The sequence below is a fragment of the Maniola hyperantus genome, chromosome 10 (genome assembly GCF_902806685.2).
Source record: "Maniola hyperantus chromosome 10, iAphHyp1.2, whole genome shotgun sequence".
NCBI lineage: Eukaryota > Metazoa > Arthropoda > Insecta > Lepidoptera > Nymphalidae > Maniola > Maniola hyperantus.
The window spans coordinates 972879-999402 of NC_048545.1; the positions used below are offsets into that span (position 1 = coordinate 972879).

Sequence of the window (26524 nt, forward strand, 5' to 3'; positions counted from 1 at the left end):
CAGATGATGACCACCACTTTGTCTACGTGGATTTAGGGTTTTTGGGAATCCCATGGGAACTGTTTGAGTTTTCCGTGACAAAAGAAGCCTATGTCCTTACCTGTTAGGCTAACATGCGCACCACGAGAAAATTTTGTCTACGCATTTACTCGTCTTATTTGTATGAAGAAACACGAGATAATGCGTAGACAAAATTTTCTCGCGGGGCGCATGTTAGGCACTCTGGATGCAAGTTATCTCTGTACTAACTTTCATCATAAACGGTTACACAAATTTACTGTAAAAAGCTAGCATACAGACAGGTTGACACACTTTTGCATTTATCATATTGCTATGGATTATTAACTACTAATTCTGTAAATTTTTTGTTTTGTAATTAAGTGTACTTACAACATTTGTTTTGAACTTTATTGACTAACTTATTTTTATATTATAGGTATCAGCTATCAACTAATTAAGTACAATAAGTAACTAATGCATATTTTATGTTATTACTTTTTCAGATGTTTGCATGGCTTTCCAAAACCTGGCTACTCCTCTCTTTGAAACCATTTAAACAATGAAAAGAGATAGTAGGACAACATTTAGAAAGCAAGACTGATAATGAAATAATATATAGTTACGAATTATCAAATTTGCAATCACCAGTTTGAAGATCGTTGAAATACACCAGTTGTGGTAGTAATATGAAAGTTGTGAAAAGTAAATAACCAAAAATTTTGGATTTGAGCGTTACCTATTTCACAATCTCGTGGGTCTTGAATTTGGGTATGTATTTTATGTACCTAGTTACGAATTTATGAAAATAAAATATTTTACAAAACCTTAAAACCTTTTTATTTCTATATTGTTTTATAATTTAGTATCTTAAAGAGTCAGTCTTGTAATATATATTTTTAAACATGTTTTAAACAAACGTTAATGGAATTATTGATGTTTTTTTAAAACATGTTCAAAAATATAAAATATTCTAGTAAAGTACATTTAAATAGCATTTAAATTTTCGCGCTCTCGCACGCCTAGTGCGCTTTTAGTGCCCTCTAGATGTGAGCACACGCGTAACTTTGAAAAAGAAATCTAGAGTCGCACATCTATCTCTAGTATATAGTAGATAATCTATGGGGGATGCGTTCATGTGTCTGTCAAACATGCTTGAAGGTGTATGGGCTGCGTTTGTCAAACAATCTATGTGTTTGGCATGTTTGATTGACGGTGTGTTTGACAAACATGCTTCCGTTTACGGCGTTTACGGGGACACGTGTCTCAGACTTTAAAAGGATTTAATAATATTGTTATAGCCAAGATTGTTTCCTGTTGAATGTTGATAGTGTGAATTTATCATTATTTAATGATTTTTCTACACAACTATTCCATAGAGTCTAGAAAGGATTACTAGTCTGTGGACAGTTGTCTCATGTCAAAAATTACACACTATTGGTCTGTGTTACACACCATATATGTTATTGGTCTGTGTTTCACACGTTTTCTTGGCGTTGTTTGTCGTCCGGCGTTACATTTTTTATCGTTTATATTTTATTTCGGCTGTTGTAATGTAAAATGTAACGTTGGACTAATGTCCGATGCAGAATTATAAGTTTATATCCGATTCTGTAAGTAATTCACATACATTTCTTTTACTGTAGCGCTACAATACGAACCCTTGTTCCACCCTCGAAATTATTGATGAATTGGAATCCTAATGTTTTCGTAACTTTATGAGAGAATACTGGAAAAGCTGTTCAGTTGTGAAATTTAAATTGATAGTCGGCTAAATCTAAAATGTCCCATATAGGTTTGTGTTTATGAAATGCTCATTCTTTGCATTATTCCGATAGTCAAGGTCGCCGGTGTCGGAAAGTTTTACTTAGCTTTACATAAAATATTTAGCTATAAGTAATTGATAGAGTCGAATAGATTAGTCCTTATTTTCATAAGCTCTCCTAAATATAATGCTTCAAAACTTTACAATGCTTGAATTTAACTGATAATCTGTTGACCTCATTACAAGATAACTAAAATTGTTTACCTACACATTCAAAAATTTCTTACTTTGAATATCAGCTGAAATATAAAAGACACGTACATAATTCACTTAGATATTGTCTCGTTTTATCCTTTATTACTTGGAGATCTGTTTCGTTAGTCCTACTTAAATATATATATTTCTAATTTCTAATAAACTACGTTACCTACTGATATTATGAATAATTTTATATCAATAAGCTATTTATGTGTACATTCCTTCTCTTTTATTATTATATTAACTACATTTTAATATTTTTACTATTAAATGTATTTAGCTTTCATCAAATATTGCCTTTAAAAGATTGCTGGTAGTAATAAGGCTGACTTTGCATGGTTATAGATTTTGCATACAGACCTGGGTAATTAAAAAAAAATATATTTTTATTTCCAGGCCAAGACCAGCTTACTTAATATGTAGGGAGCACAAAAACAAAATGTCATTACCACCGTCAATAATCATTTCAAGAACACCTCCTTGACACATTGGAAACACGCTCAATAAATGGATTGCACGTAGATGTGCAAAGATGGCTTCACATACCCGCCCAAATATAGAGATACTATCACAGCATTTTATAACAGAAAAACAAAAAGTAACAACTTATAGAAATGTAGAACCTCATAAAATTGTCTTAGACCAGGGTAAGAAACTGAGAATTGTTGAAAAAGAATCAGATCTGGCTAACAAAGACCTGGAGAGTTTGATAACACACCATAATATAGACAATGATCGGAATTTACCAGACAAACAGTCTTACAGAAAGGTGGAGAGGAAAACACAGGCTCTGGCAGCCAAAGCAACTACAATTGAATTAGTGGGTGGCATATTCTGTCAGACATGCAAGTTGTCATATTCTAATAAGAAGGAGTTTGACGTTCATTACGCTAGACATTTCATCGGGGAGGCCGTGTATGCTTGTGTGGTGTGCTACAAAGAATTTAAGAGCTATCCCAGTTTCCGAGGGCATTGCTACACCACTCATGTCATCAAGGAAAGACACAAGTTTGTATTTTTATGTATTACCACAAAATATTTTAAAACTGTATATAATATGTATTATGAGGTATTAACAAAGATATTATAAAACTAGATAGGCATAGTCATACAATTTTAAAAGTGGAGCAAAACCAGACAGACAGACTACATAAACACCTATTGTGAGATCTATAGAGCGCTCTCTGACTTAGCTTGGACTTAAGACAGAGTTAAAATGAGACAGAGCTATATCTCTCACGTAAATCTCGTTTTAACTCTGTCTTAAGTCTAAGCTAAGTCAGAGAGCGCTCTATCCTCAGCCTTAGAATAGAATGTTTTTTTATTCATGTAAACTTTTTAAAAGTGCTTATGAATAGTCAGGTAGTTTTAATTTACCACTGGTTCGGAATGCCGTTCCTACCGAGAAGAACCAGCAAGAAACTCGGCGGTTGCTCTTTTTAATTTTTCAATTTACAATGTTATTATACCGTACTATACAAGCCATTGCAGCCCCGTGCATTGCTGGAGCGAGTCAAATCCAAGCTTTTTTATCGTTTACATAGTCTGCGACTGTATAATATGCTTTTTTTAGGAGCATACTTTTAACACATTTTTTAAACTTGTGTAAACTTGTGTAAATGCAATATAGCAAGTCCTTTCTCAGATTGTATGCACCTTTTGACACCTACAAGTGTGCTTCAAAAATTGGTGGTCCGTTACTAGGGTTGGGTTTGAATTAAAATATTCTCTTTTTAGGTGTGAATCTTGCAACAAAACTTTTTCAAAGTTTGCAGCTCTGAAGGACCATATCAAAATAATGCACGTCTTCAAATGTTCCACCTGCAGTAAGCAGTAAGTCTTCACTTCATTAGAAGTTACAATACAACTCAAAATATCTAATGCACCAAACCAGATAGTGAATCAATATGTATAATGAATGTACTTTATGTTGGTAATAGTAATTGAATTTTTATTTATTTCAATAAACTTTTAGAAGTGCTTTCGAATCATCGAGTGAATCTTGATGACCCCTGGTTTGAATGCCTTTTTTAAAGAACAAAAATAGTTCATCACTTAACATCACCACATCACCTGCTCGAGGCAGGTCACCTGATGTTAAGTGATGAACGCTTCCAGCACCAGAGGTACCACCAATGCCTGCACTGCCAGGAAAAACCAGCAAGAAACTTGGCTGTTGCTCTTTTCAAAAATCCAATTTATAATACAAGTTACTGTAGTCTCGGACAACTACTACCCTGTACTCTACTACTACTGTAATCTGGAGCAACATGCAAGTGGCTATCATTCAGTGTTAGATACTGAGTTAGCGAATCAGTAGGCTGGACCCGACTTATTTCGTTAAGCTGTGTAAGCAACTGTAAACAAGTGTGATGACTAATTCTAACTCTAACTAAAGGCTAATTCTAACTAAAGATGTTATTCATTAGATTTTCATCCAAAAACGAGTTATTGCTGCACCAGACCATCCATAACACATCGAATGCGCCCCCGTACCATTGCCAGATATGCGAAGAGAAGATAGACACCCTGGACAGTTGCAAAACTCACGCCGACATTCATACCGTGAACATATATACTTGCCCCATTTGCAACGAAAATATACCAAGCAGAGACAATGCTGCGGACCATCTTATAAAACATTTCGATAATGTGAAGGTAACCTATAGAGCCCGGCAAACAAATTTGACCTGAAGCAGCGTTATGGGGGAAAGTTGGCGAATCCGGGAAGCGAAAGTCGACGTATGAACCAATCGCGTGCACTCGCGCCGGCTGATCAACCAATCGCGTGCACCCGTCATTCGCCAGCCAATCGCGTCAAGTTGTTTGCCAGGTGCTGTACAAAGCACTTTAGGAACATGAATTACATTTAAAGGCTCTAAATATTAGTGCACGCTACAAATTTAAACAATAGGCTCGCGACTGGCAGCTGAAGTCACGTGGTTTGACGGTTAAACGGACTTAGTTAAATTTAACCCTGTCAAACTGTGTCTGTCCTTTTCATATTACATTAGTAAGAAGAGGATGCGAATACTCTAAAAATATAGTTTTGCTTAGGCTGAGATCTATAGAGCGCACTTGGACTTTGCTCAGACTTAAGACGCTGTTAAAACAAGACAGCGCTATACCGCTGGCATAAGTCTGTCTCGTTTTAACTGAAACTTAAGTCAAAGTGCACTCTATAGATTTCAACCTCAGAATCATTACTAATTGTACTCATATTCAGCAAATAAATTTAATTTCAAGGATGAACCTGAAATAAAGCTGGAGGTAAATTGTGACAACCCAGAGACAGCTGTGGAATACTTGGGAGGTATAGCATGTAGATATTGCTCTGTGGTATCAAAGAACAGGTTCGAATTCGACGCTCACTTCTCTCACGAGCACGGCGATGAAGACATCGTGTACATCTGTGTTGTCTGTGACAAGTCGTTCGAGAAGTACTCTGTGTTTGCCAAACATGCTTACAATCATCGCGCCAAGCATCGATTTTGGTGAGTGTTGATTTTTTTGAAAACTTTTATTTTATACCAGCTAATGCCAGCGACTTTGTCCACGTGGAATTGCATTTTTCAAAACTCTTTGATTTTCCGGGATAAAAATGTGTTAGCCTATGTGTTAATCCAGGGTATAGTCTATCTCCATTCCAAATTTAAACCAAATCCGTTCAGCCGTTTTTGCGTGATTGAGTAACAAACATCCAAACATCCACACTTTCAATACAAGCAAAGGAAATAATCCGAAAACCGTGAATTTTTGGTTCTATCACAAAAAATTTAAAATTTGTGTTCCCGAATTAATTAGTTAACTAAATCACATCAAAATGGCGCTGTACGGCAGTAAGTTGCAAATTTTTATCTTGAGCTGGTTAATTTTTTTGAGAATTCAATTTGACCCTTTGTGTGAGAGTCCGACTCGCACTTTTTTTATTCAGCCAAATAATAATTATACAACTTTACACTTGATATCCTAAAACTCTGTTGAGTTTATATGAATGTTGCACATTCCTCTTATAATACTTAACTAAACTAGGTAATAACTAAGTACAAATCAAAACTGTTGCTGCTGCTGATGACAAACTTGACTGGTTTTATTGTATTGTAGCTGCAGCATATGCCTCAAGCCCTTCAACCGTCTCTCGCTGCTGAGCGCGCACATGGCGGCATGCAAGGCCGACGCCGCAGCCAGCGGCAAGCCCTTCGCATGCTCAGAATGCGAGCGTCGCTACGTCACTGAGGGGGGCCTGCGCAAACACTTGCTCGACGCGCACGGCCAGCACTGCCTCACGTGCCCCGTGGAGCACTGCCAGAAAACGTAATTAGTTTTTATTTAAATCAAATAAAATAATTTTTTTCCCACTTGCTCTTTTTTGGTGAAATGACCATTTGTTAATCACTAGCTTATGCTCGCGACTTCGTCCGCGTGGACTACACAAATTTCAAACCCCTATTTCACCCCCTTAGGAGGGTTGAATTTTCAAAAATCCTTTCTTAGCGGATGCCTATGTCATAATAGCTATCTATGCAAAATTTCAGCCCGATCTGTCCAGTAGTTTGAGCTGTGCGTTGATAGATCAGTCAGTCAGTCACCTTTTCCTATTATATATTTAGATTACTGAACCATCGCCATCCGACTTTTCAATATTATTTGGCCGTAAATCGCATTATTTTCGGCATGGACCATAACCAAACAACTAGTTATAATATGTTTGTTTCACTCCAATAATTACAGGTTCTCATCCCCAAAAGAGCTGGTACTCCACCAGCAGATCCACAGCTCCCATCAGAACTGGTGTAGACAATGCGGCCTGTCCTTCCCCACCCTGCTCTCGTGCTCGCAGCACCTGGAGGCGCACAAGAGGAAGCTGTTCGGCTGTCCCGTGTGCAACAAGACCTACCACGAGAGACACATGCTGCTGAACCACCTCGCGCAGCACTTCACCAGTGTTCTGCATATATGCAAGGTATTCTGTACTTCCCCATTCGTAAAAGTCAAAAGTCAAATGATTTATTCAAAATAGGTAATAAATTACTCTTATTGATTGTCTGGTATAGTGTTAGATTTGTAAGATAATATAGTGGTGATAATTATAACGCAAACTTAAAACTAAAGCTACGAGGGTTCCAAACGCGCCCAGGTCTGAGAAGAGCCCACAACAAACTCAGCCGGGTATTCTTTTTATTATCACCACTTTACAAAATTATTGAAACTTATTAGAACTATCACAAAGTCGTTAAGCAACTCATTCCCAAGCTTGCTTATCATTTAAATAATCCTTTACATTGTAATAGGATTTTTCAATTAGTTTATGTTTTATGAAAAAACTCGTACGACTCAAATTCGTACGAAAACGCATCCAAAGAGGCGTTTTTGGCTCGAGAGTAACTCAGACAGTTTTTCGAACGAAAATAACCAATAACTTCACTTTCACCGGAAATGGCTGCCAAACAGATTGAGCCCTCCATCTTGGCATGACACTTAATAATATGCACTTTATAACACCTCAATAAGAGTTTGGCAATCACAATGGATCCACGCGCGACGGTCGCAGTGGTACAGGGAATCAAGGCAACAGCACCAAAATACATGAAGAACATTTCGATAAAAGATAGCGAGCTCTAAACGGCTGTTCTGTTTAGCGGCCATTTTTGGTGGATGTGACGTTTGAACGTTACTTCTGACGCAAAAAGATCTAAATTACTCCTGTCGTGGCGCCTCCTGTTTATGCTTAGTTAGACTCGGCTTGCCGCCCGGGTTTGAGGGTTGAAACCAGAGACGTCACGAAGGCTAGTTTGTGAATGTTTGATTATGCACTCACCCTTGCTCGATGCGCAGTCTGCTTGCGCGTGCGACACCAGGTTAATGCGCCGTCTCCGCGGCACTGAGGCGACGGGCGAGGAAGCGGCCTTCCTCCCCGTCGCATAGGACAGAATCCATTGCCTCGCACTCTGTAATACATATATGGGACGGGCAGATTTCGCCTAGACGAAATCTGCCGGGGCTACTGTCTTCCTCGCCGCTATGCGGGGAAGACCAGGGCTGACTAGCACTAAATTAAAGGAGGAACGGTTCCATCATTAGCCCAGCCATTAGGATTATAATTGGGTCCCATTGACCTACCGCGTTTCGGTCAGGTAACTGGCTATTCGTGCCGGCTCAAAGTGCCACACCTTTGCTTGCTACTTACGCCGAGAGTTAGCCGGGGTCGTCACTGACGTCGAGAGCTAGCTGGTCTCGTCATCTGTATCGAGAGTTAGCGGTTCGACGCTAAGGCCTGCCACCCGAGGGCCCCCACGACTCTCGACACTGACGGATTACTTTCTCCCAGCCAAGTCCTGCCAACAAGGGTCCCAATGGCTCCCGACGCTGACGATTTACTATTCCGACTAAGGCCTGCCAATAAAGGGCCCTTACGACTCTCGACGTTGGCTACATGGAAACGTTCCTTATGCACACAATTAATAGCAATCAAATATAGTTACTTATAGTTAGCCACTTACGAGTAATAATACAGGATGCGAGGCACCGAACTGATGACGGTGGGCGTGCTGTGAGGCGAGGCTGCCGTGCTCGGATCCAGTCAGTTAACAAAATGGTGGGCGCCGTGGTTTAAGGCTTCGACCACAGACAGTCGGCGTCGCGTTTCAAGTATAGACCATTAGACCCATAGAGTAAAGTCACAGACAACTTACCATAGTATTTTAAGCGTCCGGCTCTGGATTCCTCTCCTTCTAATCTCGTTTTGCTCGTTATTGTAATTAGATATTATAATTGGATGATTTAATTTTACGATGATTACTATTTATATTTTGTACAATTAACTATTTCGCGACGTTCGTCGCGACACTCCCCAACAACGGAAGTTACAATAAGACGACAAGATTCTGCGTCCACTCCTTAATCTTCTCGAGGGCCCTGACAGCCGCTTCTCTCTTGGGTCTTGGCTCCTCGGAAGAAAGGTCTACTTCGTTTTCGTTAGTAATCTCCTCTGGCAGAAGTTGATCCTCTAACATCGTCTCATTATGGTCTTGTATGGTGTGATCATTTTCCTTTTCAGGTGCATCGATTTCACCACTACGTATCTCACTGGTTTCTCCAGTGGTTTCTTCGTGCACTTCTCTTGTTATGCGTTCGGAAGGTATATAGTTGTAACTTGGTCTAGGTTTGTCAGCTAGAGCGTGAGCTTCTTGTTCGTCCATTTCCAGTGGATATAAGTGTGAAATGGATCTAATATATTCGCTATTATCTACTTTTACTTTCGCTGTTCTGCTAAATCCATCCTTCCCCTTCATAAGTTTTGTTATTTTCCTAACTCGCCAGCTTTCCCGATTAGGATGTTCCCCCTTTATCTGGACTATTTGTCCTTCTTGAGGTTCTAATTTCGAAGTGACTCTTGGATCCCTATGTGAATGCTGGTATCTTTCTCGAAGGCTGAGAAGGTAACGATTAGAAAACATTTCTCTAAATTCTTCTTGGATTTTAAGAGCTCTTTTCCAACCTTTAACTAGTTCCCTTTTTGTAACGGTTCCTTCTGCTAAAGGTTCCTTCCGGGTATTCTCTACTGTTATACATTTTCCTACAACCAAGAAATCAGCTGGTTTCAATATATGATCCAGCTCGGCATCTATATGGGTTAGTGGACGTGTGTTTACCACGGCTTCAATTTCCTTCGTTACTGTAGATAGTTCGCGATCCTTAAGACAGTGTTTTTATAATGTTCTTGTTCCTTTTCGTTTATTCTATATTACAGAAATAGTTTCATTCATTTCAACTTCCTCATCTTCATTATCATTCGGAAGAGCCTCCCGAAACAAAAAGGGATCACTATTCGTTGCCCTTTGTGGCAATGTATCAGATGCTTGTAACAAATATTGAGATCCAGCTAATTATTTCGCTTTATCTTCACAAGCGCTGTAAGGTTTTGTTGCTACATCTGCTGGATTTAGCTCTGAGGGAACATATCTTATGATCAATTCTTTGTTTCATTTAATTTCTTGGATTCTCCTTGCTACGAATGGTGGTAAAAGTTTAGAAGACTTGCACCATCCGATTACAATTTGGCTATCGGTCCAAAGAAATTTATGTGTTACTTTTGCAGAAAGAAAGTTCCGAATAAATTTTATAAGACGACTTCTTAAATAATTTAGCAGGTAGGATATTATGTGGTGCAACAAATCCGCAAGGATCGTAGATTGAAGCGATCACTCTCAATACTTCCCGTTTATTGTTCGCATTAGAGTCGATCTTGTATCTCAATTGAAGTAGATCTTCCTTTAAATCCCAATCAAGTCCTAATATCTTAACACGGATTTCCTTTGACGAGTCTGGGATTTGTGTCATAAATTCATAAGAATTAGAACTCCACTCCCTTAAGTTCATAGACATTTGTTTAAACGCTTTTTTGGAGTTGGTATATAATTCTGATGGTTTTCTCCTTCTGATGGACACAATGATGCAAGTAATGAACAGGATGTTCTTCCTTTTCAGATTTCGCGTTCACAACTGCTGTTTGAAGTATAGTAGTATCCTTGGTATCTAATTGCATTAAATTATTAGTTGATTCGTTTGTATTCTTATTATTTATATAATCATTTATTATTATTCTTCTTATTTATTATTTACATTCTTATTTATTATTTTTATTTATTTATTAGTTGTTTCACTCTCCTTTTGTAGATTTTTAGGACAAAGTGCCCGATTGTGAGATCCAATCTCGTTACAGTGTGCACATTTTATTTTTCTCTCACATATCTTTACGGTATGTCCTATGCGAAGACATGCGTAGCATCGGTTAATTAATTTATTTTTCCTTTCTCGTAACGTTGTAAAGGCTTTGCATTGATCGTTAAAATGGTTCTCCTGACAGAAGATGCAGTGAAGTTTTCTTTTCTTTTCGTGTTGCCTTTCTTGGTTTCCTACTGGCTCTTCCCATTTTCTTTTGAATTGTTTCCTAAAACTTCCCTGACGACCTTGAAATAGTCCCCGATTTTTATCTTGTTTCTTTGTGGACATTTCTTTACTTGTTGGCCCTTTGGATTTTAATTTCATATTATTGTCGTCGGATGCATTCGCGTGTAGAGATTGGGTAGTGTAATTGTCTTCAGATTTTCCCTGGATAACTCTCTCTGCGTCTTCCCTAGCCGTAATAATGACTTCGAGGCATTTCCTTATCTCCTCGATGGACTCGGTGTTTATTTTCATTTTCATTTCGTAAATGATTTCTTGCGGGAATTTTTCCATGATTAGGAAACGTAGATGGTTGTGGTTTATGTCCTCGCCCAGCGATTTAAGCACCCTAAGATGTCGTTCGATCTCGTTCAGTGTTTGTCTCACCTCCGTGACATTCATTGCGGTGGAAGCCTTGACACGATACAGTGCTGAGTAGTGTGCATCAATTATGTGGTTTTCCTTTCCATATCGATTTTTTAATGTCACTAGTGCTATACTGTAATTCTTGTTCGTTGTCTCTAAGCCTTCCACGATCTTCTTCGCTTCACCTTTCAACGAAGCTTTTAAATACAATAGCTTGTCAACATCGGTTAAGTTTCGCTTGTCAATATTTGAGCTGAATTGATCCCAAAATGTTGACCATTGCAGGATATCGCCGTCGAATTCCGGTAAACTCAGTTTCGGTAGCCGGCTGTTTAGATTCGGATTCGTATCCCTGTTGACTTGATTTTCTCGTTCAATTACTTTAGTCTTTTCTTTAATTTTGACTTTAAGTTCACACAATATATCTTCGGCTTCTAATTGTACTGTAGATATCTCGGATATGTCATCAGGCGCAGGATCGTTGCTTAATCGAAAGTAATTGGTTAATTCGGAGCTCAATCTATTTAACAAAGTTTGTAATTTCGAAGAAATAATTTCTGCTTCTTGTATAATCGTTGGAGATTGAGTGGTTGGATCATCAAGAGTTTCTATTATTTGAGATGCGTTGGTTGATAAATTTTGTAATTTTGTTTTCATTGAGTGCAATATCGCCAAGAGACTTTGATCCATCTTGTCGGTATGTTCGAAATATTAGTAGATAAAAGTTTCCTTTAAACGGGTTAGTTGTTTAAGGTTTTTAGAATTTTAGTTGATGTCTTCGATGTGACCGGGAACTTCGTGGCTCGTCTCTCTATAAATGAAATAGCACCGCTTAGGAGAAAAGCGAGAGAAAAAGAAAGGAAGCGGATTGGCCAAAACAAAAAAAAAATTTTTTTTTTTTTAATCTAACTAATTTTATTTATCTGTGTCAGTATCGTAGATCTATTTTTCAAATGATCGTCCATCTTTCATTTATTTCACTTTAAAGTTCATTTAAAACTTCTATTTAGTTGTTGTGTTACATCAATGTCCTATGGTTTGAATATTCATGGTAACCCTTGTTCTATAAATCTCATATATTCATCAAATAATTTATCAAATAAATTTCAACGACTAGGTATAACGAAATAATTTTGTACCGTTGTTGTTGTAGAATGAAATTAATTAGTATCGCGGATAAAGTAAGTAACCGACTTTATCATAAATCAATTTCATAGTCCGGCCCTGTTGTCATAGTGTGACAACGACCTTATCAATAATTGTCAGTCATCTGCCCACAGATGTGTACACAATTCCACTAACATGCTAGAAGGGTTATGCCTACCCTTGCAACAAGATATAGAATGTAGTAAAATAGAGTAGCATTATACCTCTATTCAATAAACTTCTACAAATATTCTTAAATCTCTGTACATTCTACTGGCTTTTATTTCATGCCTAAGGTTCGTATTGCTAAACCGGGTCTCAATGTTAGTATTTAATCATCTCAGTTACTAGGTATGCGTGGGCACACACACTGTGTGACCATTCAGCATAAGCATTCAATGATTGACCCCTTCGTATCAAAATTGTATGATCATAGCAATCTCAAGTCGGGTAGGTATGTGTGTAACTATTTAACCGTTCTAGCAAGTCCAGTGTGAATGCACCGGCAAAGGTCAGTGTACTATCGCAGGTGACTGCTCTAGGTACCTATCGTTTATTGTTAATGTCCATATCACTTCACTGTTTCATTCATAAAATTTGTGAAAAAAAAAAGAATTTCTTGCGCACCGAAACCAAGGGTTTTTTCACATTTATAACTGTTATACAAGAAACGATAACCTTTAGAATTGATTTTCTTTCTTACTAGGTGCGGAACCCTAAATACTTTTGAAATTGACTCATCTTTAAGTCTCAGTTGAATATGATATTATAATAATCTTAATTTGTCAGAATGTTGATGCGAGCTCAAACTTTTATTTTAATTGATTTAGTCCCACATGGATCAACATAATTATAATAATTATTCCACTAAACTGCAATAACAGTGTCACTTTATTGTGAATATAATAATTCAGAACGTTGGTAATACCGTCGCATCTTTACAATTAGACTTTAACAGAGAATGAGGTTATTCTTAATTTTCGGTTTCCTTTATTCTATTATAGGACTATGCGCACAGCATCCTCCTTTATTCTTCACATTAGGTAGGTACCTATCCTTTATTAAATTAAACATTGAACATTTGTCACTATTCACTACAATGTATTGTAGGTATTTATATTAAAACTGTCTAAAAAAACGTTAAAATCATCAGTGAAATGCAACATAACTTTGCTTATTTAAAGTAGGTATTAGAGTTTAAAGTGTTAGTTATAAGTAGAATTATTCATCACCTGTAGGTAGGTATCAAAACTCAATAGTAGGAAAAATAATTTTCATGTGTAGGTAGGTAGGTCATTCACGCTTAAGAATAATCATATTCAGAACAAATCACATAGCTACGAGAAAACAAGACATGAAAATAACCTATTAAGGTCTAATGGTCTTTGCCGCTCTATACGTGTCGAGACTTGTCGAGACATGTCTGATTTAGGTCAGTGCATAACAACATTCACAACTTATTTGACAACCCTCTTTCTTTTAGCATTTTTTGCTGAAAGCTCATTTACTGATTTATCAGATCCTCAGCACCTCCACCATGTCGTGGCGCCTCCTGTTTATGCTTAGTTAGACTCGGCTTGCCGCCCGGGTTTGAGGGTTGAAACCAGAGACGTCACGAAGGCTAGTTTGTGAATGTTTGATTATGCACTCACCCTTGCTCGATGCGCAGTCTGCTTGCGCGTGCGACACCAGGTTAATGCGCCGTCTCCGCGGCACTGAGGCGACGGGCGAGGAAGCGGCCTTCCTCCCCGTCGCATAGGACAGAATCCATTGCCTCGCACTCTGTAATACATATATGGGACGGGCAGATTTCGCCTAGACGAAATCTGCCGGGGCTACTGTCTTCCTCGCCGCTATGCGGGGAAGACCAGGGCTGACTAGCACTAAATTAAAGGAGGAACGGTTCCATCATTAGCCCAGCCATTAGGATTATAATTGGGTCCCATTGACCTACCGCGTTTCGGTCAGGTAACTGGCTATTCGTGCCGGCTCAAAGTGCCACACCTTTGCTTGCTACTTACGCCGAGAGTTAGCCGGGGTCGTCACTGACGTCGAGAGCTAGCTGGTCTCGTCATCTGTATCGAGAGTTAGCGGTTCGACGCTAAGGCCTGCCACCCGAGGGCCCCCACGACTCTCGACACTGACGGATTACTTTCTCCCAGCCAAGTCCTGCCAACAAGGGTCCCAATGGCTCCCGACGCTGACGATTTACTATTCCGACTAAGGCCTGCCAATAAAGGGCCCTTACGACTCTCGACGTTGGCTACATGGAAACGTTCCTTATGCACACAATTAATAGCAATCAAATATAGTTACTTATAGTTAGCCACTTACGAGTAATAATACAGGATGCGAGGCACCGAACTGATGACGGTGGGCGTGCTGTGAGGCGAGGCTGCCGTGCTCGGATCCAGTCAGTTAACAAAATGGTGGGCGCCGTGGTTTAAGGCTTCGACCACAGACAGTCGGCGTCGCGTTTCAAGTATAGACCATTAGACCCATAGAGTAAAGTCACAGACAACTTACCATAGTATTTTAAGCGTCCGGCTCTGGATTCCTCTCCTTCTAATCTCGTTTTGCTCGTTATTGTAATTAGATATTATAATTGGATGATTTAATTTTACGATGATTACTATTTATATTTTGTACAATTAACTATTTCGCGACGTTCGTCGCGACAACTCCCAAGTCGCTACTAAAGAAGTTTCTTACTTCAGATGAATACATCCACAACCTCTGTTCTTGGCATTTCAAGGTGTGTGGCAAGGTGTACAACAACCGACGCAACTTCATGGAACACTTGAAGACCCACAGCGAGAAGAAAATCCACAGTTGCTCCTACTGCGGCAAAGGGTTCCCCAAAGTGGAGCGCCTGCAGGAACACCTGAACATCCACACCGGCTCCAAGCCATACAAATGCACAGTTTGTTCCAGAACATTCGCCAGCTATCCCAACTGGTCTACACATAAGCGCCGCATGCACAACGTCGAAGAGAAAATATACAGTAAAAATCCCACTTCTGATAATGACAAAACTGAATATTCTGAAGAAGAATTCAACCAAAACGATATAAACTACTCGAATTCACACTCGTCCGAACACGATGAAAGTTTGGCAAAAATTAATGACACGGATATAAAACTTGACTATGTATGCCAAGTACAAGATGATGGCATGGAGACACAGACTACAAACAGCGTCAACGAAGTACAAGAACCACAGACTATAGACCACATAGATCAGATACAAGATAACAATATGGAAGCAGAGTCTATAATCCACATAGACATTGAGAAGGAGCTGCAGATTTTGGAGAGCTTGCCGGAGAACCAGAACAATGGCAACGTTGAACTTGTTGATGTGCTCGCAACTCATGACACTATTTTTGATAATGGTGAGTACATTTTTGTAACTCTAGTGATTTGTAACCAAAGTATCCACAGATTTTTCTGTTCCATTTTTAGGGTTCCTTATTTTTTTTTAATAGACTATGCAGCTTTTGCTGATGCGTCTATATCAGAAGTGCTTTGAGTTTTCCAAATGTTTGTCCAATCTATTCTTGAACTGGTTAACTGAACTTGACATAACCATATCCTTAGGCAATTTATTCCATATGTGAACAACTCTGTTGGTCAGAAAGTGTTTTAATTTTTTATCTTAATAGAAAACAAGGAAGTCTTGTGGGATCACTTTGTTATCCCACAAGAGTTAAATTTTTTTTTATTGTGCTTGACGATAATCATGCTTAAAAAGAAGAAATGATGAGGTCTAAGTTGGAGTGCGCGTGTCTAGAAGCTGCCTAAATACTCTTGTTTTAAAGGTATTCACGGTTCATATCAAAAACGTATCCTGTGAATCAAGCGACTTGCGAATCAAATCCACGGTCTTTTATCAATCCTGTGTTATTCTATTGCAGCAGGCACAGAGGTACCTCCAAACACGGTTTCCTCCGAAGCAAACAACTTCCCTCCAGAGTACGGGCCAGAGTTTATCCTCGGAGACAACTATGGCTTCCTCGACTTGGATGATCACATGCTACCTCACATAGACCCTCTACTGACCATCAAGACAGAGGAGTTCAACCGCAACAACCTCCCACTCCTAGACTTGGACGCTGGTATGTACCAAGTAGCCCCTAAGTGGGAACCCCCAATATTCACCAAGGTTTGCCCGGAGTACCCCTATGGTTATGGGGACATGGTTGACTCTAATCGGCTATCTATGATGAACACTGATATATTTTGAAGAGTTTTTCTTTACATACCTAGTTGATAATCGTATTTTTGTATCTACGCGTTAAGGCCGGAACGGCTTCGTGCGTGTTAATGTGAGTTTGGACTGTGTAACGTGTTATATACTTTTAATGAAAATATTACAATAAAACTAAGGGTGAGATCTATAGAGCGCACTCTGACTTAGCTTAGACTTAAGACAGAGTTAAAACGAGACAGAGCTATATCTAAATCTGTCTCAGTTTAACTCAATCTTAAGTCTGAGCAAAGTGCGCTTTATAGATCTCAGCCTTAAAGCTAGCCTTATCTCATTACTATACAAATCATGCCTGCGTGGAATGGTGCTAAGAATACTGGCTACATTTCCGCGCTGGACAGCCAGGCTGATCCGTTGCGCAAAAAATGTTGAGGCTATTAATCGCGTGAATACACAAATCCTGGAGTGAGTAGGTAGATGTTAAAATATTTGCATAAATTATGTAACATTGTCACAATATCACATTACAACAAAATCAAAACATTCGTATTTCAAGATTGTGTAACATGTTACACAATCTTGAAATACGAATTAACATTACTTAACATTGTTATATAACACTACAAAAAATGTTATAAACCCATTAAACATGCCACATTGCGCCTGATTGCGGTGAAATTAGAGCCACTTTATGAGCAAGTGTGTTGAAAAATATTTTATACCATGAAATGTTGCATAGTACAGACTCACGACGAGGAAGTAGTGCGACTTTTTTGTCGCAAGGCCGTCATTAATGTCGCACGACGCCGTTCCGCCCCACCCAGCTACCTCGAACGGAAACGATGATGTACCTCAGTTATACAATAGTATCTATTTTAATGTTTATAGAGTATACATTTTTAACATAATATATCCCACCAAACATTAGACGGTTAATGTTATCATAATTCATAGTGATGCTACCTCATTTAGTTAAGTTTCTCTCTTTAGCTTCGTAAGGCCTTAAACTGTAACACTTACAAACCCAATGTCCGTTATAAAGTACATTACTTTATTCACTTAAAATGTTTGGAACAAGAGCTTCAATAGCTCAACAGGTAAAGGAGTGGACTGAAAACCAAAAGGTCGACGGTTCAAACCCCACTATTGTCGTACCTACTCCTAGCACAAGCTTAATTGCTTAGTTGGAGAGGAAAGGGGAATATTAGTCATTTAACATGGCTAATATTCTTTAAAAAAAAAGAACGTTTGAAGGGAATTTTATCGTCGTCGGCCGTAACAAATGAAATATAAATGAAATTTTGAAAACAAAATTGTACTTTATAATGCACATTGTCAATTCAGTAGTTTGAATGTTAGTTTTCAAGGAAACCAGCATTGAAACTACCGAAATCGAACAACTTGGTACCTGTATATTAAACTTGTGCGTTTATTTGCACCAAGGTATTCCCATTTTTAGGGGTCTTGCGCACTAGTAATCCAAGTCCAAGGCCATTGGACACAAACTAGACCAAAGCGCGCTTATGTCAATTCAGTGAGTTGTCACAAGACTAATATTTTGGAACAATACTACCATTACAACAGTACCTGCTCGCTGGTCTACGATTGGTCGCAGCGGCGCGCGGACCCTCATACAACGTTAGCAATATATAGTACGTACAAAATGTTTCCTCACGCGCCATTTTAACTCTATGGGTCAATTGTCATGTCAAAAGTACGGTTCACCTTTAAAATAAGGACTTAAATCGTACTTTTGACATGAAATTTGTCAGAAAAAGTTAAAATGGCGCGTGACGAGTTAAATTTTACGCGTTATACTTGCTTATGCGACCAGCCAAGAGACTGGACTACACGTTTAAACTACCGTGAGTGATTTCCATTATAAATACTATCTGTCTAGTCGGGCTAACGTCGACTACACACGTGAGTAAGCCGGGACAGATAGTATTTATAATGGACTACACGTACTAAATGACTAAGTGCGCAATAGAATGAATAGTTTCATAGAACATCTGGTTTAATGCGGCTTGGACTACTAGTGCGCCAAATAGTGCTAAGAGTATACACAGGTCAAAATGTCTGGCCCGGAAATATTACTGTATCTTTATGTACATTTTAACGTACATTACCCTTTGTGTGTGCATTATAAAGTACATGAGGCCTTACGCGGTTAAAACTGCTTGCATTCGACGTCGAGTTCGATGCGTGTGTGCGTGTAGCGTGCGTATTACTTGTTGCGTGTGTGCGGACTCGCGTAGTGTGAGGAAGAACGCTTTTGCTCTTTTTCTAGGATCGGAAGTTGTTTTGAAAGTAGATTTCGTGGAATCCGCGTCTCAAAATTTGCACTGAATGATTTAAAAAAAAATATATTCGGAACTGAAAAAGTTTTTGTGTGATAAATATTGCCAATTTAAGACATTTGTAAATTTTTTCTTTGTAATTTTTTTATAGTACTTCAAACTTTAGACCCTGTTTACAATAATCAAGAGATAAGATATTACTTACTTTGTCTTGACCATAAATTGATAGTTCAAATCCATTTTTTAACGTTCATGTGATTGGCAACATTTACCATGCGATTATATCTACAAAAAAAAAACAGAATTTCCAAAAGTTTTTGTAAATATTTTGCGGCACTTCTGTGATTCGCATTTTATTATGCTTGATTTTTTGATACCGCTTGATTTTAATGTCACTTTTTTATTTCAGTATGAAATCGATATTTTATAATTTCGGGAAAAATATTTTTTCCACATTTTTTATAATTTTTGGTCCCAGCGGTGGCGTTTTTGCATTTCAATTTCGATTCCTTTTTATTATTATTTTTTTAATCGTGACGCAAAGCGTCGTCGGTTTTAGTGTAAGTGAATCGATAGTGCTGTGATATTTTTATGTATATTTAGATTGTAAGAGTAGGTCGTCTGAAGAGCGAGTACAAAATACATTATTTACGATACAACAACATTATGTGTGCGTCCTTATTCCAAAAACTTAGGGCACGTCTATGGTAACAAGTGACGTTTTACTTAAAACTGTGTTATTAGATGCGGCTTAAAGTTCAATCACCACATTTTTAACGACAATTTGACAAGTTGTATGTCTAAAAATGCATTTCGCAAAATCCTGTTGCGCAATGTGGGTCGGTAAAAACAAATGCTTAGTGGTATCCACTAAAGGCATATTTGTTGCCATGTTGTAACGAAAGAAAAGGCATAATATTGTGTAAATTATGCGTACAGAATAAGGACGCCGCTACATAACCTAAACGCATATGGATGAATGCAAACATTGAACAAATACCTGTTTGTATTGGTGACACGTACGTGTTATTATGTCCGGTAACTCGAGAAAATGTGGTTTTCCCATATCCATAAGTATACCGTTTCACTGAGACAATTCATGAAGTAGGAACCAAGAGCCTTCTCAGTGAAGCGGTGTACCTATTTCTTTAAATACTTGTTTGAAAAGAAGATACGATTACATAGCCTGACAAAATCCATATGCGGTTAAAAATCGTGTAGATTTTCACGTAAAAATTGACAGGACAAATTGATGGCAGATTTACTGCACGGCAAAACGAAAAAAAATAGATTTAAAAGAAAAAGAAAAAAATTATGATTAAAAAAACTCCGAAATATATTTTCGAGAGAGTAAACTATTTACAAAATTCGCGGCGAAGGGGTCTTAGTGATAAGAAGTATCCAAAGACTGTAACGTATTTATAAGTTCAATGAACTTAATAAAGTATTGGAGGTAAATCCGGGAAAACAGTCAGATGTGATCAAAAATATGAATAGCTTTCGGATAAAATTATGGCTTCGACGAAAATAGACACAAGATGGCCGCCGCGCGAACGGCTTGGCTCGCAGAGTATAACAAGCAGGTTTCGATACCCGTCACAGAGGACAACACGCATGATGAAGTCGGCTGACGACATGCTTTGGAGTAATACAAAATTATATAGTAATAGTGGGGAGAGATTACGTTTTCTAGTTCTATACCGAGAACTTAGGACATGTGAGACGAATCTCCCCTTTCGATTATCAATCGTTCACTCTTGGTGTAACTGCGCTGTAGTCACTCATTTTTAGGGCTTCTGCAGACTGGAGACTTTTGGTCGGCCGATCGTTTAGTCTAATTATTCCGTATTTCAGTGGTTTGTAATGGAGTTGAATACCATGTTCGCAAGTTACATACATAGTTGAAATTCCACGGAATGCCCTGTCTTCCGTATTCCATGGCAATTACAATATTGGGACCTTTAAAAGAAAGAGTGAATGGGCACCTACTAGGCAAGCGCACTCTACATTAGGCTGCATCACCACCAGCTTCGGTGTGATTGCAGCCAGGCGCATGCCTATTTAGTTAAAAAATTGGCCGATCAAAAGTCTGTAGCTTGCAAAGTTCTTAGTTATAAACTTTCTCCCTGTGTTTAGAGTGAATGTTTTTGCGATATAAATATTTTCCTGTAAATAAAATTGTGAAGTGTCAAGATGGCGTTAGTGGACATAGAGTCAGTGTTCTGGACTGCAGCGCAGTGCAACTGTCAATACTAAGCTAGCTGCTGCAAAATACACTGCGACTTTAGTTTTTCGTTCGTAAATCAGGTAAAGTCAGACTACGACCCAGTTATCTGGGACTTGATTTTAATTTTTGTCCAAATAATTTTTTAACGTTGGAAAATGGCGTCGATTCTAAGTTTGGAGTATCTGCTCTGCATCTTTTTCTTTTTAATATTGCTAAAAAAGGATGAAAGAGAATTTTTAAACACTTAATTTGATTGCACAATTTAAATCGACTTACGACTGGCATGTCACCTATGACCTAAGGTTACGAGGTTTGACAGGCCTAAATTAAATTAGGTTTGTCTGTTTTTTTTTAAATTATAATGGTAAGAAAATGATGTGAATACTCAATTTCGTTGCATTAAGAGTCAGTACCAGTGTGTAGTTAATTAATATTATAGAATCAAACACTAAGAACCAAATTCTTCAGTGGGAAAAATCAAAACTGTGTAAGGGACACAAGATTAGCCGTCCTATTATGTCTTGGATCATATTATAGACCAGACACAGACCACAGTTTTGTTAGTATCTGGAAGATACAACTTAGCTACAAAATTTCATTGCGTTTGATTAGTTAATTTTTAAATCAGAGCTAACCTAGGTTTGAATATGAATAAATTCCTCTTGATTTGAAAGTTACATTAGATACCATGATGTTTTCCAACGTTAATTTTAAGTCGAAATGAAATCAAAAAATCAAAATCAAATGTTTTATTCAAAATAGGTAATAAATGACACTTTTTGAAGGTCGATGATTATATGTACTTAGTTTGCGTTGCAGTGTGTCTTGTTCCGTTACGACAGTGCATATAGCATAATATTTTGGTGGTGTTGCATAGACTTAAATAAGCATCATCGTTCAATGTAATAGTACTTATTCAAAACTTCTATATTCATAATAAAATAACAGTTTCTGTATTTGTATATTTCGTCGCAAAGGTAGCAATATTGACGAGATTTTAACACTCTTTAAGTTCTTACATTTTGTTCTTTAGGATAATAAATCCTCACGGAATTCCAAACTCTAAAAAACTAATCATGTTCAGATTTCTTGTTATTTTATAAAATCATAGCCGGAAAGTGTTTTTTTGTAAATTTACTTTTACAGATTTTTTAATATCATAGGTACAAACGTCTTTTGATTTTTTTAACTGAAGTTTTTTGTTTTTATTTATTGCCGATAATGAAGAAATCGATCATTTATCTTTTAAATCGCACTTCAAGGTAAGATGTATTTAACTTACACCTGGTATCATAGTTTACGATGCTTAAGGGCAAGCCCGCACAGCAAAAAAAATCCTTGTTTACAATTTTGTAACACATAGGAGCTAAACAGTTTGCAGTGTGTATATCGAGTGATTCATAACAAAAGGGCGTGTACACAAAAGTGCAGTTTACCAGGCGGGACAAAAATGTGAATAAAATCAAAATTAGCTGATATAATAATGCTGATATTTTGGAGTATTATGTCTTTCTAAGTAAGTATTAGACTTGAAGTATGTTATGGGGCTTGTTTTGCTCTATCTATTGCAGCAAAAAACGAGAAATGGCATGTTTGTTACGAAACCCTCGAAATATACACAGTCAGGGCAATTAAAACACGCTAGTTTATAAAGTGCAGGCTTGCCCTTATTAATTTAATATTGCAAAATGTTTAAAATGTCATAAAATGACATCTGCCGGAATCTTGTAGATCTAAAGATCAGAAAAACACTGAAAATAACTATAAATCGCAAATATCTACAATTCGCGGCAGAAAATAATGTACATCGACCTTTAGAAAGAGATTTTGTAGAGCACTGTCTCTGTGGTTAAGTCCGACAAAACGTCACATAGGTATGACTGACAGAGACAACGCTCTACAAAGCCGAAATCTCATTATAAAGGTCGATGTACATTATTTTCTGCCGCTTACTGTACACATAAAATTCCCTTGATGCTTTTTATATCATAAGAATTTTAGTGACGAATATATTATTATGCATTTAATGTATTTTTAAAGTGCGGCGATCGCATTTTGCAAAGTGTTTTACTATTAAATCTATTTACTATTTATACTTATATTATACAAAAGGTAAAATTGTATGTAGTCTATTTTATTTTTGATATGAAGAAAATTTCCTAATTGTAACCTTTGCGATCTTATTGTCCCTAGCTGTAGGTCTTTAGTGTTGGTCTCGCTCGATAACAAGAATCTAGATCACTAGATAACAAACAGAGGCTTATAGGACCCACAGCCGTAAAGCCAGTTTAAAAAACAAAGATTTTTTAAAATAACTTCCTCAATAAATATTTATAAGTCCAACACATTGCCACATTAAATTTAAAAAATTCACAGGTTTCCTTTTGTAAGCCCTCACTTACACAATTTTTAACACGTCTATATTAGGGCTTTAAGCAAATCAACGTTTCGGTAAACGAATTTGGCTTGCGTGTTTTTTTACGTGTGTTTTCAAAAATGGAATCCTGCGCATGTTTAGTTTAACTACAAAGGCGCGTAAACTCAAGATTTTTTTTAAAGCCGCTATGACACAACCAGAGTCAGGAGCTCAGATTAGAATCAAGGTAGATTTGGCATTAAAATAATAATAATTTGTTAGAGCAAGCTAGGTGTATAGAAAAGCTCTGAAGAGTGATAGAGACATAAACACATTTTTTTGTCTTTGTCATAGTTTAGCTTTTTTTTGTTGGACACGTTGTAATTTGTGCCCAACAAACCTCTGTGATAGTAATTTATTGCGATAATACGAGTTTTTATTTAGTATTGAAGGTGTGTAGAAGCCATATATGTTGCATTGCTGTGTAAAAGTTGTAGCGACATAACCTTTCCTAACCTTCTTTTGTTGTTTTGTCCCTTTCGGGTATACGCATTTGACAAGTCTCTTGATTCTTAGTCTGAGGTCAAGAGTGTGAGTGAGTTCGAGTGTTAGTGGACTTCTTTGGGTAGGTATAGGTGAGGTGCCCATTAGTTTAATCTCCCCTGTATCTATCGAGGATATTTTATCGATTCATGTTTGTTTATCTAGTGTTCGAAGCGAGATCAACGGTGTTTAGGTTAGAGTCGAGCACAGGGTATTGTGGTTCTATTTTACGGAAGTGTTATAATGATATCTCGATAAGTAAGCGACCAGTGCAACCGAAACTGACGGTTTAACAATACTACCTCAATACCCGATATGTGTACAAAATAGGTTCCATCTAAATCTGTCTTAAAATATAAGAATTCAGGCCGGGTTTGTATGAACATAATATTGCTGTCGTAAAAAAATCTGAAAATAATAATTAAGGTGCAAACAAATTACTGTGTCGCGACTCGTGAGACGACAGTACGCTATTGGCAGGGTTGAAAAAAAAAACAGTTTAAAAACAAATCATTTTTGTTTAAAACATGTTTAACACTGTTTTTTTTTAAAATAAAAACATGTTTATAACACTTGTTTTAAACTATGCCTACCTTGGCTCCGATAGCTATACATTTTTTTATAAGAATATTACACAACGTCGATCGATACTAGAATGAGATCAATCGACAGTCTATCGATATCAAATCGATATGCTCAATTAATTGCTGTGCAAAACTAATGCCAACCCTGCTTGAGCGTCGCGATTGCGAGACACATGCCATACATACATTACTTTGTTTGCAATGTTAGGGCCACATGAGTAGATGAAATTCTAAACCCGGTCTTACATGTGTCATAATATAGTAAGCAAGATAATTATCGTTTTAATAATATTCTTTTAGCGCTTCGAAATTGTGCATAATAGGTCATAAATCATAATAACATTATTTTTCTTGTGTCAAAGATATTCTGATAGGCGTTCTTCGTAAAAAGTCCTTGCTGCTAAATATAATTCGTAACCTCATCTATAATGCGTTAATTTTGAGAAAAGACTTACCGTATTTGGTTTTAAGGCCGAAATACACATGATACCAATTTTTATCTGGTCGCGCGGAATCGAAGGTATTTTTTTTGGTGTTGTTTTGCATTATTCACACCCATTTTGATGAATCACAATATTAAATTCCAAATTTGCGGCAAGGATTTTCATTTTCTTATCTATAGCGTATAATGTTCTGTATAAATTACGTGTTTTTGTGCGAAAAGCCTGTCATTGTAAATAGAAATTGCTATTCTACATATATGTATTCAATATTGTGAAATGGATTTCTTTCTGTAATATACACTCATGTTGCTTGTAAGTTGAGATACTGTAAAGCATGGTCGACGTTACAAGCTTTTTTTATACATATTTTCAAATTATAATTTTTTACATTTTATTTGACGATAATTTACGTATACCAGTTTTTAATAGATTAAGAGAAATATTTGAAAGATTCAGTTCTTTTTTAGTTACGTTCGCTTTTTTTATAATCATTAAGTATAGTTTGTAAAGTTGGGTTTCTATTGTATTCGTTCGCGCTTTCTGGTCTCGCGGTAGCTTCGCAGAGTTTTGTGTTTGTCCGTCTGATATCGCCTAACCTCCCCACAACGTTGGTGGATTTCGAACATCGCATCACTAATTACACAACAGATTAAAATGGACTTGAAAGTTCCTAGTTTTAAGGTGCATCATTCTGTACTAGGGATTTTTAATTCATGAACCCTTTTAAAAGTCCATTTTATTCTGACCTTTTCGATAATCAAAATCTGTGGAAGATTTTCTTGCTTTCGATCTCACTTACACAGTACACATATAGGTACCCTTGTATGGTGTGTGAGTGAGACGGAATGGTTAGTGTCACGTCGTTTCGATTATTTCCTTTCCAAGTTGTTTTGGGAGAGCGGAAACGCGTCTGCATTCCGCAAGGGAGCACAACACAGTGGAAACCCAGCTTCAATATGAAGTTTGTTTTTATTGCACTGTAACGCCATCTAGAGGTTTCAGGATCCGGCTTTACAGTATAGTTATAATGTACCGATCTACCTCTGCAAATGCATGCCTCCATAAATACACTAATTATAATTTTTGTTATTTTTGTATATTATATAAAGCAGATATATAGGGTAAAAAGGTCTTATGTAGTTGACTATTTCGAAGGATACCTACTATAAAATAAATGTAAGCATGTTTTCAGTTAAGTAGATGGAATACTCCAATCTGAATTGTATGACATAATAAACATATTGAGATAATAAACAATCTGACTAGTGGAGAGGTAGTTTTATTTCTTATCCTTGTATCCTAAAGGTGATCGCATACATGCGGTGACCAGCCAGAGAAACGACACATTTCTTTACTGAAAAATGCGGCTGTTTTCGGTTGTGT

General features: G+C 37.4%; 2 protein-coding genes across 2 annotated transcripts in view; both read left to right on the forward strand.

Annotated features, from left to right (window-relative positions):
• Positions 1–26524, forward strand: part of Fkbp59 (FK506-binding protein 59kD) — a 139733-nt gene that overhangs the window by 27506 nt on the left and 85703 nt on the right. The gene's annotated exons all lie outside the window — the stretch shown is intronic.
• LOC117985860 (zinc finger protein 676-like) lies at positions 1474–26411 on the forward strand. The gene is made up of 9 exons (XM_034972649.2): positions 1474–1610; positions 2417–3028; positions 3758–3853; positions 4450–4678; positions 5267–5514; positions 6125–6334; positions 6752–6983; positions 15234–15873; positions 16396–26411. The coding sequence occupies exons 2-9, from the start codon at positions 2553–2555 to the stop codon at positions 16722–16724; spliced, it is 2460 nt and encodes an 819-aa protein (XP_034828540.1). The 5' UTR covers positions 1474–1610; positions 2417–2552; the 3' UTR covers positions 16725–26411.

What these genes read in the sequence shown, in the direction of transcription:
- LOC117985860 (XM_034972649.2), top strand. Translation starts at nt 2,553, where the DNA reads ATGGCTTCACATACCCGCCCAAATATAGAGATACTATCACAGCATTTT. An exon ending in GTGGAGCACTGCCAGAAAAC is followed by an intron (nt 6,335 to 6,751) that starts GTAATTAGTTTT and finishes CAATAATTACAG; the next exon opens with GTTCTCATCCCCAAAAGAGC. An exon ending in TGACACTATTTTTGATAATG is followed by an intron (nt 15,874 to 16,395) that starts GTGAGTACATTT and finishes ATTCTATTGCAG; the next exon opens with CAGGCACAGAGGTACCTCCA.